Raw genomic sequence first — 16,716 nt, forward strand, 5'->3', positions numbered from 1 at the left:
GGAGAACCCTAACTGCGTTGTATTTTCGGTTATAAAAAAGGATTATAGGGAAGTAGAAAATTATGGACGGTGTGGAGACGACGGTCAGACATTTTCCTCCTTCGTAATGCTCGAAGCCAACGGGGTCGTCCAATCAAGGTGAGAGATTCAATGGCAGACAAAAAAGAAAAGACTTCTTTACCTGGGGAAGGGAAGGGCCTTAGAATATCCCCGGCATTTCCAGGTAGGGCTGGGAATGGCTGCTGCCCCAAACCCTGCAGAGCTGCTGTCAGTCAGCACAGACCAGGGGTGGGCAACCTTAGGCCTGGGACTGGGAAGGAGCTGGATGTGGCTCTCTAATCGTTTTTGTGTGGCCCTCGGGACTCTTCCCAGGCTTCACCCCTTCTCCGGTTGCACCCTCCTTGAGTGTTCCCCCCCCCACCGCTGCAAAGCATCCTTGAAATCTGATAAAGCCTCTGTGCAAATTTATATTCATTGCTCCACCCACTTTTGACTCTGGCCCCGCCCACCTCAGGTGGCCTCCAGAAGATTTCCTAGAAAGGAATTCGGCCCTCGGGCTGAAAAATCAGATATATGTATATGGTTGTTGTAAACTGTTTTGATTTTCTTTTTTTAATGATTAATGGGGGGGGGCTGCCTTCAAGTCAATCCAGACTCATGGCGATCCTATGAATAGGGATTTCATGGTAAGTGGTATTCAGAGGGGGTTTCCCATTGCCTCCCTCTGAGGCTAGTCCTCCACAGCTGGCTAGGGCCTGCTCAGCTTGCCACAGCTGCACAAGCCAGCCCCTTCCTTGTCTACAACTGCCAGCTGGGGGACAACTGGGCTCCTTGGGACTCTGCAGCTTGCCCACGGCTGCACAAGTGGCAGGGCACGTAACCCCTGAGCCACTCCCTGTGGGGGTGACCTTGACACCCAGGAGACACGAGCGGGGATTTGAACTCACAGACTCTGGACTCCCAGCCAGGCTGTCCTCCTCACTGTGCTACACCAGCTGTGTCTTTTAATGAGTATACATATGTTATAAATAAATTGTTTCCTCATCTCAGTTGTGGACTGAACTAGGTGGCCTGGGATGGTATAAGGCAGCTTCACCCCTTCAGAATAGCATGTATGTTCATCGCTGCTGGTAAACATAAAGCGGATAAGAGAAAACTCAACTCATTTGAAATGTGGTGCTGGAGGAGAGCTTTGCGCATACCATGGACTACGAAAAAGACAAATAATTGGGTGTTAATTGGAAGCTAAAATGATTAAACTAAGGTTATCATACTTTGGAAACATAATGAGAAGACCTGATTCACTAGAAAAGACAATAAAGCTGGGAAAAACAGCAGGGAGTAGAAAAAGAGGAAGGCCAAACAAGAGATGGATTGATTCCATCAAGGAAGCCACAGACCTGAACTTACAAGATCTGAACAGGGCGGTTCATGACAGATGCTCTTGGAGATCCCTGATTCATAGAGTTGCCATAAGTCATAATCGACTTGATGGCATATAACAGCAACAATAACAGTGAAACCAGCAAGAATTTCTCCCAGTCTTCCCAGTTTCATTGGAGACCCTGGCAGAAATGGCAGAAAGGCACAGGTCTACTACTGTGCTAATGCCTCACCTTCTTTCTCCACCCCATACCCAGCCCAAGTCGCTTGGAGCTGCCATTTGAAATTACCCATGATGCACTGGAGTGATGCTGCATTGGAACCATTGTGGGAAATTTTTTTAAATGGCAGCTCCAAGCTGCCCACTGTCAATCACAGGGCTGGTGCTGGATGCCTCTGCCATATACACTTCATCCAGTCAGCTGTCTTGAGCCACCCTGTCCTCCTGGCTTGGACGCCACGTGCTTTGCTCCTGGATCTGTTCTGGGGGAAGATGAGACCTTCAAGGGAGGGACTGTTCTTTGTCAAGGACCAGACAGTTGGAACTGCCACTGATACGGGCCATAACTTTTAAGAACGATAATTTTAAGAACTTGCGCTTGCGCTTGCTTCTTTCCTTCTCCCTCCCATTCCTGTTTTCCTCATGTGTTATGTCTTTTTAGATTAGATCAGAACAAGTATAGTGTAATGATAACGGTGTTGGGCCCATGACCTGAGAAACCAGGGTTCAAATCCGCACTCAGCCATGAAGCTCACTGGGTGACCTTGAGCCAGTCGCTGCCTCTCAGCCTACCCGCTTCACAGGGTCACTGTGAGGATAAAATGGAGAGCAAGAGAACTATATATGCCATCTTGAGCTCCTTGGAGAAGAAGGGTGGTTGGACTTGATGGCCTTATAGGCTCCTTCCAACCCTAACCTTCTATGATTCTATATGGTGATGATGATTCTGAGATCAGGGACTGAGAGCCGTATTGGCAAAAGGGCAGGGTATAATCCCTGTTAAGTAAATAAATCATAAGCTTGCCAGGGATGGTACTGTGCCAAGGGACCCCTGGAACTTGGAGTCAGCCCTGGCCAAGCAGGTAATGCAGAAAATAGAGGACAAGGAGAGTTTCACATGAGTCGGTGGTCATCTCTGGGTTAGGTGGGGGGAGGAACTTCAAACTAACTGGAGGAGGGGTATAGTGACGTTTTAAACAGGAAACGCACGTGCAGTTGCCTTCGTAACTGTGGAACCCTGACAGCAGGATCATTCCAAAGCAGTTAAAGTCAGTTGGGAGAGTCAGTTTGGAAAGAAGAGGATTAGCGAGAGGAGAGTGAGCAAGAAAGGGCTGTCACAGAGACTTAGTTTATAGGTAATGCTTGAATTATGTGTAGACAATTCAGAATTCTTCTAGACAAATTCATAGAAGTTAAGGCTATCAGTGGCTACTAGTCACAATGGCTATGCTCTCCCTCCATGGTTGGAGGCAGTATTCCTCTGAATACACATTTTGGGGGATCGCAGGAGGAGAGAGTGTTTATTATTAACATGATATGGAAATAACAGAGTACTAAGTCTGCATCCTGTTGAACCAGGGGTTGGGCAACCTGTGGTCCTCCAGATGTTGCCAGACTCTCAACTGTCATAAACCCTGAGTTCTGCTGAGCCGGCTGGGGCTGATGGGACTTAGGAATCAAACAACCTCTGCAGGGCTATAGATTCCCTCCCCTGTTGTTACCTAACAGCGAAACCCTAAGCAAACATGCTTATTATGTCTGTATTACAACCAGGATGAATGCCTGTTGCTGGAATCCGCAGGAGGGGAGAGCTCTGTTGCACTCAGATCCCTCTTTGGGGCACCTGGTTGGCCACTGTGAGAACAGGATGCTGGACTAGATGGGCCCTTGGCCTGATCCAGCAGGGCTCTTCTTATGTTCTGGCCTTGCAAAGCATGCCAAAGTTACTAGCCTGCTTTTCCATGCAGTCCATGGAAGAGCGAAGCCTTCTCCCCTGTAGTCAGTAGAAGAACACAGGCTGCTAGCCTCTTATCAGGCCAGCAAAATAATCATCATTGCCCACTGTTACCAGGGCTGGCAGAGGAGGGATGGAGCAATCATTCCCTGATCTGCCACCCCAAATGGTTTCCGTGCTGGTTGTAAATGAAGAGCCTTTTCTTCCTCTGTGGCAAGCAGGCTGATGGAGAATGCGTGGGTCTGTACTTCCCTTCCCACCAGCCCCCCGTTTATTTCCATGCTGACCACAAGAGGATGGGAACTCTCACTTGTTATGGTGCCCGCAGCGTGCAGGCATTTCCAGATCGGAACCAGCACCTTGCAACCAATGGGAAGATGGATGAAACTGAACAGGTCCTGCTTCCAGGCTTCTTAGGGATGTCTGGTTAGCTACTGTGAGATCAGGATGCTGGATAGGTAGGCCCTGGGCTTGATACAGCAGCCAGACTCTTCTCATCATCTGACTTAAGCAAGGGAAGCTCCAGCTAGTACAAAATGCTGCACTAGACTGCTGATGGGGGCAGGCAGCATGTGCCGTCCCTGTCTTATATTCATATACCTAACCCTGAATAATTTGTGTCTAGGATATCTTAAGACCACCTGAGCCCTGACAGCCTAGCCGATCACTGAGATCATCTGAAGGAGAGCTGCTAGTTGTCCCCTGGGTTAAAAAAAGGCCTGCCTGGCCTCAGCTAGATGTTGGGCATTCAGTGTCGCAGTGGAACACCCTTCCAGCAGAGATTTGGCAGGCAGGCATCCTTGCTGCTGATTTTCAGATGGCTCTTGAAGACCTTTTTATGCTGACAGGTCTATTCACAGTTGTTTAACTCCCCCTCCCCCCAGGATGAGACACTTTTTTTCATTACTCTTTTGTGTTGGCTTCATGGTGTTTTATGTTTTGTGGAATATTGTCAATTTTGTTGTATAATGCCCTGATATATTTCTTATCTAAATATTTCTTACCAATAAAGATTTCTTATCAATAAATAAATGTGTGTGAAGGAGAGGTAATGACTTGCCATTCCTCACGTTCTGTCTCCCTTCCAGAAAATGGAGCAGCATCAGTCCGACGTTCTAGATCATCTCCTCTACGGGGTGGCGTGGAAACTGTTATGACATGGCCTTCTCAGGTAAGAGGGTGGTTTCCATGCAGGGAACAGCTGGGTTGCTGCCTCCTTTGTTAGGGTTGTGTGTGAAGTGTGACTTACCCCCACCCCACCTCACCCTAGTGCTGCCAGATTATCAAAGCCACCCACTCAGAAGGCAGCGGGGTCCTCTGATCTTCTTACATGCAGCAAGGGCTGGAATATTTTGCCAGCCCAATCCTGTCAGTTGTCTGTCTGTTACGGAGGTGGGGAACCTTTTTCCAGACCAAGGGTTGCCTTCTCTTCGGAGCAACCTCCCAAGGGCCACAGGCTCGTGGTGGGAAGAGGCAGAAGCAAGCACGGGTGGAGCAACAAACATATGGGTTGTATTAAAGTGAGCCTTACCCATTGAAATAAACGGAAGTTAGTCATGTTTATTCATTTCAGTGGGTCTACTCTGAGTAGGACGAACTTTAAATACAAGCCTAATTTCTTACAGGAGGCTAGTTTCTAGACACACTGAGACTCAGATAGAGGGGCCTGGAGGGCCGCATTTGGCCCATAGGCATAAGAGTGGCAGCCTCTCTTTCGAATGGCCTGATGGGGACATCGGACAGCACCGGCAGGGATGAGAAACAGGCTTCGGCCCTGCAGGAGGCCAAGCCGCATGTCCAAGGCCTTCCCTAGAAAGCAGGTCTATAAGCCTGGCAAATCTTCATGGGCAAAAGTTTGCCCTCTCTTCTCCCGATTCAGCCACGTGCCCTTAGCTGCTCCAACTGGGCCTTTGCTTAAGTAAGGGGTGAGGAACCTTTGACCTTCCAGATGTTGCTGAACCACAACTCCCATCAGCCCCAGCAAGCCCGGTGAATGGCCTCGGATGATGGGAGTTGTAGTTTGGCAACATCTGGAGGACCAAAGCTTCAGTGCTGGTATCTGCATAAAGCAACAGGCACACACCTTCCTGTCCCAGGGGCTGTCTTTCCGGCCCCTCAAAGGACCCTCCCCAGCACACACCCCTTTCCTCGGGCCATATCCTTTGCCACCTCTGCTGTCGCTGTGTGCTTTTGCCTGGCTGGAATGTGCCCCTGAGCTGTGATAACGCTTCTTGTTTTCCCAGATGGAGAACAGAGAGATGTGTGCGTATAGAAACCTTTGACTTCACACGATTGGAATGTAGCCTCCAATACAAAAATTAAGAGCTGTATTCATTGCTCCACCCACTTTTGCATCTGGCCACACCCACCACTGACAGGTGGCCTCCGGAAAGTTGCTCTGGAGAGAATGTGGCTCTTGGATAGAAAAATGTTCCCTGCTACTGCTGCAGATAACTTGATTTGACCAGTCGATTGACTATCAATGGGTGCACGTGTAGAGCTTATCAGTTGCTCTGCCTGTTTTAGCATCTGGCCAGACTCGTCACTGGCGCATGGCCCCCAGAAACTTGCCAATGGGGGCATGTGGCCCTTGGGTGGAAAAAACATTTCCTGCGATAGATTTTTGACTATTATTTGACCAGTCAATTGACTATGTGTGTGTTTGTGTGTATGTGTGTGAGTGTATGAAACCTTCTACATCCTCCTGGAAAATATCTGCATCCCCTACTTTCAGTCTGTGTGCAAAAGTGGGGACGGGATAAGAAGTGGATGGAATTATTCACGGGGAGAGACTATTTTTCTCTTTCAGGCTCCAGTGAGCTTTGAGGAGGTGGCTGTGTATTTCTTGGAGCGGCTCTGCTGGATCCAGGCCCGAGAGCTTTGCCCAAGGAAGTCATGAAGGAAAACTGTGGGAACATAACTTCTCTGGGTAAGGACACCTGTTTGTGGGCTTCCCACCAGGGCACTTGGTTGGCCACTGTGGTCACCGGAGCTCGGTTAGATAGGTCTTTGGCCTGATACTGCAGCCAGGCTTGTCTTACGTTCTTAAATTCTTATCTTCTGAAGTCTTTGCTCTGGATTGCGATGCATTCTTGTCACTAGAGATGCGCGGACTACCCCGTGGAAATGTGCGGCTGAGCCATGTGTACCAGCTTATTGTTACAGACCTGACCTTGACCTGCACGAAGCCCATTTTTAAAAGTACAGAATTCCAATTTTGGGGGCCTTTGGGGAAGGGCAGTAGCTCCGTGATAAAGCAGGTGCTTTGCATGCAGAAGGCTCAGTCCCCAGCATCTTCAGATAGAGCTTGGGATGTCCCCTTTCTGAAATCGTGGAGAGATGCCGGCAGTCAAGTGTAGACGATGCTGCCCTAGATGGACCGATGGTCTCACTCCGGATAAGGCAGCTTCCTGGGTTCTAAGTATTTGGAGTGTGGAAAGGACTTCTGCTGCTGCGAGAAAACGTTCACTTGCCATCAAAGAAATCACACCGGAGAGAAATCATATAAAAGCTTGGAAAGTAGAAAGAGCTTGAGCTGCAAGAAAAGTTTCTCTTCCCGTCAGAGAATTCACACAAGAGAGAACCTGTTAAAAAGTGCTTGGAGGCATTCAAGAGGCAGCTGAACAGCCACCTGTTGGGTATGCTTGAAGTTGGATTCCTGCCTTGAGCAGGGGGTTGGACTTGATGGCCTTAGGAGCCCCTTCCAACTCTACTGTTCTATGATTCTATTGCCTTAGGAGGCCAAGGGCAAAATCATAATGTTACTCACGTCGTCACTAATCAGATGCAAATCTCAAGAGTTCATTTCAGGGCCCAGCTCAAGGTGCTCACGCTAGTATCTGAAGCCCTAAACTACTTAGGCCCCAAATATCTAAGAGACCATCTCCTTCTCTACACACCCTCTAGGGGGTTAAGATCAGCAACTTTTGGCAATTCTGCCAAGCTCAGAAGTTTGGGTGGTAGCAGCTGGGGAGAGGGCATTCTTTGTGGCGACCTTAAGTTGTGGAACTCCCCACTGAGGTTCGTCTGGCAACTTCGCTGTACGGGTTTGATGAATGCTAAAAACACACCTCTTTACTGTGGTCTTTAACTCCTGATGTATGGTTGCAGGACCCATCCTATTCCTGTAAAGGTAATGTGTTTTCATCGTTTTAACACTGTACTTTAAATTTCTGTAACCCGCCGTGGGACCAGCTGGCGGTGGTGGTAACAATAACAATAATATAGCAATAGAGATGCAATATATAAAAACGTGGTAAATACACAATACTTACAACCAGTGGCAACCAATGAGCAGCGCAGGTGGGGCACTGTTGCTCTCTGTGGCTTCCAAACACAGCGGAGGGGCGTTGCTAAAGATGGAGAAGGGGAGGAGCGTGGAGTTCAGTGTGTACGGCCAGAGCATCAGATTGGCCCCGCTGCACCGCACCAAGCTCCCTCGCCCCTCTCAGTCAGCGGCAGCGACCCACTGTGCTTGGGAGCCGAGGCAGCAGCAGTACCTCACTGACCGATAAAGCTTATAACTGATTATTTTAATGCTACATTGAGTCTCCTTGGACTGTCTTTTCCAGTTTTGTAGTACAATCAATGGGCCGTCTGGCACCAGGCCCTGCTGGGAAAAGATTGAGTGTATTCCACTTGTGCCACCTTTTTGCCCACTGGGAAGGTGAAACAGCCAGGCCTCCAGTTAGACCCAGTTCTTGTGCCTAATGTCGTTTTCTGGGATCTTGGGGGGCGGGTGGGGTGTTATATCCCTTACTTTTTTGGGAGCTGGATCCCTACGTCTCCAGCATCCTATGAGTCAATCAGCATGAATAGGGAGTGTGTTAGCCACTGAGAAGAGTCTTCTAATGTGCTTCCTTGTCCTTTCCCGCTGATTGGAGCCAATCGGAGCGAAAGGAGATGAGTCAGGGACTCCTAGGATTGTCTGTTGTTGTGGGAAAAGGCTTGCGTGGGAAGGAGTGAGGAGATGACGACGGTGAGCCAGCAAGCGAGTGAGGGCGTGGCTGTGAGGGGGCGTGGCATGACTATCATGAAGGGACCCTGCACTTCTGCATTCACCATTACTGATTACTAGTGACACACTGAATTGTGATTAGGCTGCTGTACCGGGGTGCGTAAAGGACTGTGGCTGATACCACTTAGGAACTGATACGTAACAAGGCCTTTTGAACCTGGATGTTCACTTGCCATCGTCAGCCACACCAAAGGAAAAGTTCACCTTCGGTCATTCTTCATTTAGGTTACTTTTACTAACTGGGTCATGAAGCATTTTCTTATTATTTGGAATAGACGAAGCTGCCTTATACTGAGTCAAATTGTTGGTCCATCTAGGTCAATAGTGCCCACGCTGACCGCCAGCAGCTCTTTAGGGTTTCAGGCACAGGACATTCCCAGCCCGACCTGGAGAAGCCAAGGATTGACTCCTGGGACCTTCTGCATGCAAAGCAGATGCTCCATCGTCTGAGCTCTTCCCTTACAGATGATATTCCAGTCCTCATGATTCTAAATGAAGAGTTGCTTACACAGAAATTCACATTGTTGGTCCATCTAGCTCACTGACGGCCAGCAGCACTCCAGGGTCTCAGACAGGGGCCGTTCCCAGTCCTGCTTGGACATGCTGGGGATTGAATCTGGGACCTTCTGCACGCAAGCAAGGGGCTCTACCACTAAAGGACTTTCCCTGTAAGTTTTTAGGTTAAATGGGAAACTGTTCTGTTAACTTGAAGCCTTATCCCAGACATGCCAAAGGGGCCCCAGAGTGGTGCAAACAGGGCGATCTCAAGCCTTGAAGCATTTCTCCTTCCCCTTATGCTAGCTTTGGGCTATGTTCAGAGGCCCACAACTTTTCTTGTGGCAGCTGTTAAGAAAGACCATGGTTCCAGCTCCAGATTTTGCTGAATGCCATCCCGAGGGAGCGAAAGGGCTCGAGAACATACATGTCCCACATGCTTCTATACATGCCACCCCATCTCACCTCACCAGGCACACAGGTCTCTTCTCAAAATGGGAGCCACCTTTGAAGGAGGAAGAATGGCCTCCTCGTAGGAGCTTCCCGTCCAAGTGAACTGATGAAAGAAAAAGAGTTTCCCTATTGAGGGTTCAATCCAAGTTCTATGAGCTATGGGCTTGTACTAAAATAAGAAAAGAAAAAAGACCAGACTGTTCCTTTCAGGGTTGCATGGCTCACCTTATACTGAATCAGATCACTGGATGGCACAGACTGAGTGGCCATCTTTCAGGGAGGCCATAGCTACATGCTGCATTGCAGCTCCTGCATAGAGCAGGGGGTTGGACTAGATGACTTCTTGAGGACCCTTCCCACTCTGTGATTCTCTGAATTCTCCGCATTAGTGAATTCTGCTTGACTATTAGGGACTCTCAACAGCTAACAGCGAACATTCCATTCTCCTTGTGCGACAGAACACTTCCCCCTCTCTTCCCTCCATGTGCTGTCTAAATCTGTTCTGGGTTTTTCCCCAACCCTACGGAGCAGATTGGGAGATGGGGGGAGGGGAGCATGCATGGGGGTAGGGGGAAGTGTGTTGTGCAAGTGGAAGTCACTCTGCTCGTGCAGTTATTTAGTTGAATACCACCTAATATTTCTCCATTACACACCTAATTAGGATTCTTTCTCTCCCCCCCCCGTAGCTATTGGGCAGGGCAGTGAGGATTCTGAAGAGCCAGCTAGAGTGTCTTTGGAAACAATCAAGCATGAAGTGGAAGAAGAGACCTTTGGGGATCAAGACCTGTTGAGGAGGCAGGACAGAAACCAAGTAGACTTCTGTGAAGTTTCAGTCCAAAGAATACAGATGGAGGAGAAGCCATTTAAGTGTTTGATGTCTGAAAATAGCTTCAGTCATAGCACAAGCCAAATTTCCCACCAGACAATCCACACTGGGGAGAAAAAAAATAACTGTCTGGAATTTGGAAAGGACTTGGGACAGAGCACACAGCAAAGTTCACATCGGTTAATTTGTGCAAGGAAGAAGCTGTGTAAATGCCTGGAATGTGGAAAGAGCTTCAGTCGAAGTACAAACCTTACAAAACATCAAAGAACTCACACAGGAGAGAAACCATTTAAATGCTTGGAGTGTGGAAAAAGCTTTAGTCAGAGTTCAAACCTTATTTCCCATCAAATAATTCACACAGGGGAGAAGCCATATCAATGTCTGGAGTGTGGAAAGAGCTTTAGTCAGAACACAAACCTTACTAAACATGGAAGAATTCACACAGGGAAGAAACCTTTTAAATGCCTGGAGTGTGGAAAGAGCTTCAGTCAAAGCTCAGATCTTATTTCCCATCAAAGAATTCACACAGGTGAAAAACCATTTAAATGTCTGAAGTGTGGAATGTGTTTCAGCCAGAGCACAGCCCTCACGAAACATGAAAAAATTCACACAGGAGAAAAACCATATAAATGCCTGGAGTGTGGAAAGAGCTTCAGTTGGAGAAAAAACCTTACTTCACATCAAAGAATCCACACACGGGAGAGACCATATAAATGCTTGGAGTGTGGAAAGAGCTTTAGTCAGAGCACAAACCTTATTAAGCATGAAAGGATTCACACAGGGGAGAAACCATATAAATGCTTGCAGTGTGGGAAGACTTTTACTGTGAGCACAACCCTTACTTCACATCAAAAAATTCACACAGAGGGGAAACCATATAAATGCCTGGAGTGTGGCAAGAGCTTCAGTCGAACCACAAGCCTTATTAAGCATGAAAGAATTCACACGGGAGAACCATTTAAGAGTCTGGAGTGTAAAAAGACCTTCTGTTGAAGCACAGACTTTGCTTCCTATCAAAGAATTCACCCAGGATATATGCCATTTAAATGTCTGGAGTCCAGAATGAGCTCCAGTCAGAGCACAACCTTTACTAAACATGAAAGAATTCACACAGGGAGAAAACCATATAAATGCCTAGAATGTGAAAAAGCTTTAGTGCAAGGACAATGCTTGCTAAGTATCTAACAATTAACACAGAGGAGAAAAACTAGAGTGTGGACAGAGTTTTAGCCAGTGTTCATCCCTTCTTTTCCATCCAATTGTTCACAGGGAGCTTCAGTCAGTGGAAACACCATAGGTCAGGGGTGAGGAATCTCTGGCCGTGGACCAATCCTGGCCCACCAGGGGGTCCAATTTGGCCCATAAGGCCATTTCTCCCAAACCACACCCACCTGTCAATCAGCTGATGTCAGTGGGTTACAAAAGCTGATGGGCGGGAGGATGGGGTTCAGTCCTGTTGGGTGCTGCATTACCAGCACATTCCCTATAGGAATGTACTAGCGAAGTAGACGCCTGCAGAGAGCAGGACTGAAGTCTCCGCTCATTAGCTGGTGAGCAGAGAGTTCAGTCTTGCTTAGTGCTGCTTCCCCCGTGCGTTCCCTGCGACTGCTGCCCAACCCTGCAGGCGATTGGCAGGTGGGTTGCCCTGCCCACCTGTCAAGAGTTGGTCCACAGGGTTGGGGGAGATAAAGATCTGGCTTGCCGAGCTAAAACGGTTCCCCACCCCGCCTTAGGTGCTTTCAAAGAGTGCAGACAGTGAAGACAACATAAAATGCTCAGACTGCTGGCTGGTGTCCATTGGGACTGGTGGGGCAGAGGGTGACCAGCGGTAGGTGCAGCCAGAGCCGATGAGAAGCAAAGCCACCCCTTGACTGGTTGTAAGACAGCAGGCAAGTGAGGGCTGTCGGAAGGCAGGTTGAGGTTGGTGGGCCAGTGCCCCATTGGCCTCAGTGGGCCAGACTTCACTGCTAAGAGCTTTCTTAGTATATCAAGCCTTGATAAAACATCCAGAAAAGCACACATGGGAGGAAATATGTGTTGATGTTAGGTGGGGAACTAACTTCAGTGAGTGTTCAAACCTTAATTAACCTCAAAGAACCTACCATGGGAAAGAACACAGACATGCATTCTCTATAGCCTTTGTCGTAAGTATGACCACATTATATAGTTGTTATTCGTTATTTTTAAGCTGCCAACAAGGGTTCAGCGTCATACAGGTTAAAATGGCAAAAGCACCATCTCTTATGGAGATAAATTCAAAAGGCAGAAACTGCAGTGATATCCATCTCCCATACAACAACATATTCCATTTGTCAGAAAGACCACTTCTTTTGGAATATGCCTATGAAAATGTAGCCCAAATTGTCATCTGGCTGTAGCTTTCCATTTTTGATATCAAGAAGCCAAATCTGTCATCTTCGCTCATGCCTAACTACCTTTTCCTGCATTGGATTGAGCCACACATTGAATGACATTGTGACATTTAAGTAAAACAGCCTTGAGTGTCTGTGAACCATTCCCTCTAGGCGGGGAATCGACTGTCTTGAGATTCTCTCATATGCAGTAGTGTCTGTAGCCCATTAAGGCTGGTAGACTACTGGACAGGGCATGGAACAGGAGATGGACACTTAAGCAACTCAGCAGTGCAGCTACTTGGCATGTGTCTTATACATCCACTGTTTTAAGATCTCGCCTTTATTTTGAAAGCAAACTGAAGAATATAGTTGCATTTTGCCTGCCCTAAAATCTGCTGCAATTAAGAAATGACAAGAGGGAGAAAAGGGTGGCGGTGGCCAGCCTGCAAGAAGGAGATGTCATTGTGAGCTTGCTAAGGAACAGAATTAGAAGGAAAAGAAAGGAGAAAAGTAAATGAAAGAAAGCAAGGAGATGAAGGCACAAATAGCTGTTGGGGCATTTCATTATCTGAGACCGAATTTCAATCTCCAGATGATACAATGTCCCAGAACAAATTCATGTATGTGGTGTCTGAAGAAGGGAACATAAATTTGCTTCCCTGAATCAGTTTTTGTTGGGGAGGGGAAACCCCATGGAATAGTGAAGGTGTGGGGAACCTTTGTACCTTCAGATGTTGCTGAACTACAACTCCCAGCAGCCCCAACAAGCATGGGCAATGGCCAGGGATGATGGGATAGTAGTCCAGCAACATCTTGGAGGGCCACAGGTTCCCTACACCTAGCATAGTGTTTATCTCAGGGGGCCCAATGGTAAAAACCAACAGATTTCTTGGGATGTGTTACGTTCAAGGTGCTTTTCATTGTTTAACACTGGCATGGGGAACCTTCTGGTCTGCAGACCTATTTATTTATTTATTTATTATTTCAATTTATATACCGCCTTTAGCAGAATAGCTCTCAGGGCGGTGAACAAACAAGATAAAATACAATATATCATAGTAAAAAATCACAAAAACATGTACAAACAAACAACAGAAAGCACAACAAAAATGAAATGCAACACAAATTAAGAAGGATACATGTTAAAAGTAGAAAGATTAAGAAAATTAAAAGATTAAAATGCCTGGGAGCATAAAAAGGTCTTTACCTGGCGCCGGAAAGATAGAAGTGTAGGCGCCAGGCGTACCTCTTCAGGGAGGCTGTTCCACAACTCAGGGGCCACCACAGAAAAGGCCCTAGATCTTGTAACCACCCTCCGGGCTTCCCGGTGAGTTGGTACCCAGAGGAGGGCCTTAGATTCTGAACGAAGTGAACGGGTAGGTTCATAGCGAGAGAGGCGTTCCACAAGGTATTGAGGTCCCACGCCGTGTAAGGCTTTATAGGTCAAAACCAGCACCTTGAATCTCGCCCGGAAGCAAATAGGGAGCCAGTGCAGACGCGCCAGAATAGGTGTTATATGCGAAGACCGACTGGTCCTCGTCAATAGTCTGGCAGCCGCGTTCTGCACCAACTGAAGCTTCCGAACTGTCTTCAAGGGCAGCCCTACGTAGAGTGCATTACAGTAATCCAATCTTGAAGTTACCAGAGCATGAACAATGGAGGCGAGGTCGTCCCTGTCCAGATAGGGGCGTAGTTGGGCTACCAGACGAAGATGGTAAAATGCATTCCGTGCCACCGAGGCCACTTGGGCCTCGAGAGACAAGGAAGAATCGAAAAGAACCCCCAAACTACGTACCTGTTCTTTCAGGGGGAGTGTAACCCCATCCAGAACAGGGTGAACATCCACCATCTGAGCAGGGAAGGCGTTCACCAGCAGTGTCTCGGTCTTGTCTGGATTGAGTCTCAGTTTATTAGCTCTCATCCAGTCCATTATCGCGGTCAGGCAACGGTTCAGCACATCAACAGACTCACCTGAAGAAGATGAAAAGGAGAAATAGAGCTGCGTGTCGTCAGCATATTGATGGCAACGCACTCCAAAACTCCTGATGACCGCACCCAGCGGCTGCATGTAGATGTTGAAAAGCATGGGGGACAAGACCGACCCCTGAGGGACTCCACAATGGAGAGTCCATGGTGTCGAGTGATGTTCCCCAAGCACTACCTTCTGGTGATGGTCCGCGAAGTAGGAGCGGAACCACTGCCAAGCAGTGCCCCTGACACCCAACTCCGCGAGTCTCCCCAGAAGGATACCATGGTCGATGGTATCAAACGCCGCTGAGAGATCAAGGAGAATCAACAGAGTCACACTCCCCCTGTCCCTCTCCCGACAAAGGTCATCATACAGGGCGACCAAGGCTGTTTCGGTGCCAAAACCGGGCCTAAAACCGGATTGAAACAGATCTAGATAATCGGTTTCATCCAAGAGCGCCTGGAGCTGGCCGGCAACCACCCGTTCCAAAACCTTGCCCAAAAAAGGGACATTCGCCACCGGTCTATAGTTGTTCAAGTTATCTGGGTCCAAGGAGGGTTTCTTTAAAAGAGGTCTCACTACTGCCTCCTTGAGGCTACCAGGGACTACTCCCTCCCTCAAGGAGGCATTAACCACTTCCTTGGCCCAACCGGTGGTCCCAGCCCTACTAGCTTTCACTAGCCAAGATGGGCAAGGATCCAGAACAGACGTGGTTGCCCGAACCATTCCAAGCACCTTGTCCACTTCCTCGAGCTGAACCAACTGAAACTCATCCAATAATGAAGGACAAGGCCGTGCTCCGGACACTTCAATGGATTCATCTGTCGCAACATCAGAGTCAAGATCCCTGCGGATACATGCGATCTTATCTTGAAAGTGTCCAGCAATTTCGTTGCAGCGGGTCTCAGATGTTTCCATAGTATCGTGGGGGCCAGAGTGTAAGAGCCCACACACGACTTTAAAAAGCTCCGCTGGGCGGCATAGGGATGATCTAATAGAGGCAGCAAAATAGAGCTTCTTTGCTGTCCTTACCGCTTTTGTATACAACTTATTGGTGGCACTTACCAAGGCATGATTGTATCCACTGGGAGTTTTCCTCCATCTGCACTCCAGCCTCCTCCTCTCATGTTTCATCGCTCTCAGCTCCGGGGTATACCACGGAGCTGTATGAGCTCTACAGTGGAGGGGGCGCGCGGGAGCGATCGTGTCAATAGCCCGGGTCATTTCCGTATTCCACAGTGCGACCAGGGCCTCGACAGGAGCACCAGTCCTATCAGCCGGAAAATCTCCCAGAGCCCTCTGAAAACCTGCGGGATCCATCCAGCTCTGGGAGCGGATCAACTTAATAGATCCTCCACCTTTGCAGAGGGAAAGAGCCGCTGTAAGTCTAAATCTCAGCAAGCGGTGATCTGTCCATGACAATGGGGTAGATGAAAAACACCCCACCGCCAGATTACCATCTCCATGTCCAGTGGCGAAGATCAAATCAAGAGTATGTCCCGACACATGCGTTGGGCCGGTAGAAAATTGAGACAGCCCAATTGTTGTCATGGAGGCAATGAAGTACTGAGCTGCGCCAGATAAGACAGCCTCGGCATGGACGTTGAAATCCCCCAGTACCAAAAGTCTAGGGGATCTCAAGAGCACCTCCAAGACTATCTCTGTCAGCTCAGCTAAGGAAGCTGTTGGGCAGCAAGGTGGACAGTACACCAACAGTATTCCTAGTCTGTCTCCCTGGCCCAATACAAGGTGGAGACATTCCAGACCAGTCGCCATCTGGACAGGGTGCTTGGTGAGAGGGAAAGAACTCCTATAGACCACAGCGACCCCCCCTCCCCGGCCCTCAGATCTACCACAGTGCTGAACCAAATACCCGGGTGGACAAAGCTGGGAAAGAGCAACTCCTCCCTGATCAGCCACCCAGGTTTCGGTTATACATGCCAGGTCGGCACCCTCCTCCAGAATTAAATCATGGACAAGTGAGGTTTTATTATGTACCGACCTGGCATTCAAAAGCAGCACTTGGAGATCTGAGAGCTGGCTGATAGGACAACCAACAAACCTGTGGGTATGAGGAGAACCGGAACAAGGCACAAACACCTGGGGCCCTAATTTGGCCCACAAGGCCGTTTCCCCCCCAACCACATCTATCTGCACAACACCTGATGTCACACCTGACATCAGATGTTGGGGGTAAAACTGGCTGCAAAGAAACAAGCAGGAGCATTAAAAGTGTGCTCCAATTGGTTCCTCTGTGAGCAGTG

At 48.4% G+C, this 16,716-nt stretch overlaps 1 protein-coding gene across 1 annotated transcript in view; it reads left to right on the top strand.

The window, feature by feature from the left end:
• The window catches only part of LOC133378927 (zinc finger protein 91-like), a 33,299-nt gene extending 19,040 nt beyond the window's left edge, over positions 1-14,259 (top strand). The window contains exons 6-8 of the mRNA XM_061613541.1: positions 5,582-5,600; positions 6,169-6,267; positions 9,990-14,259. Coding sequence (XP_061469525.1) covers positions 5,582-5,600; positions 6,169-6,267; positions 9,990-11,122 — 1,251 coding nt within the window. The 3' untranslated portion in view covers positions 11,123-14,259. The remainder of the gene's footprint in view (positions 1-5,581; positions 5,601-6,168; positions 6,268-9,989) is intronic.
• The last annotated feature ends 2,457 nt before the right edge of the window (positions 14,260-16,716 follow it).

The sequence above is a fragment of the Rhineura floridana genome, chromosome 3 (genome assembly GCF_030035675.1).
Source record: "Rhineura floridana isolate rRhiFlo1 chromosome 3, rRhiFlo1.hap2, whole genome shotgun sequence".
Classification (NCBI taxonomy): Eukaryota; Metazoa; Chordata; class Lepidosauria; order Squamata; family Rhineuridae; genus Rhineura; species Rhineura floridana.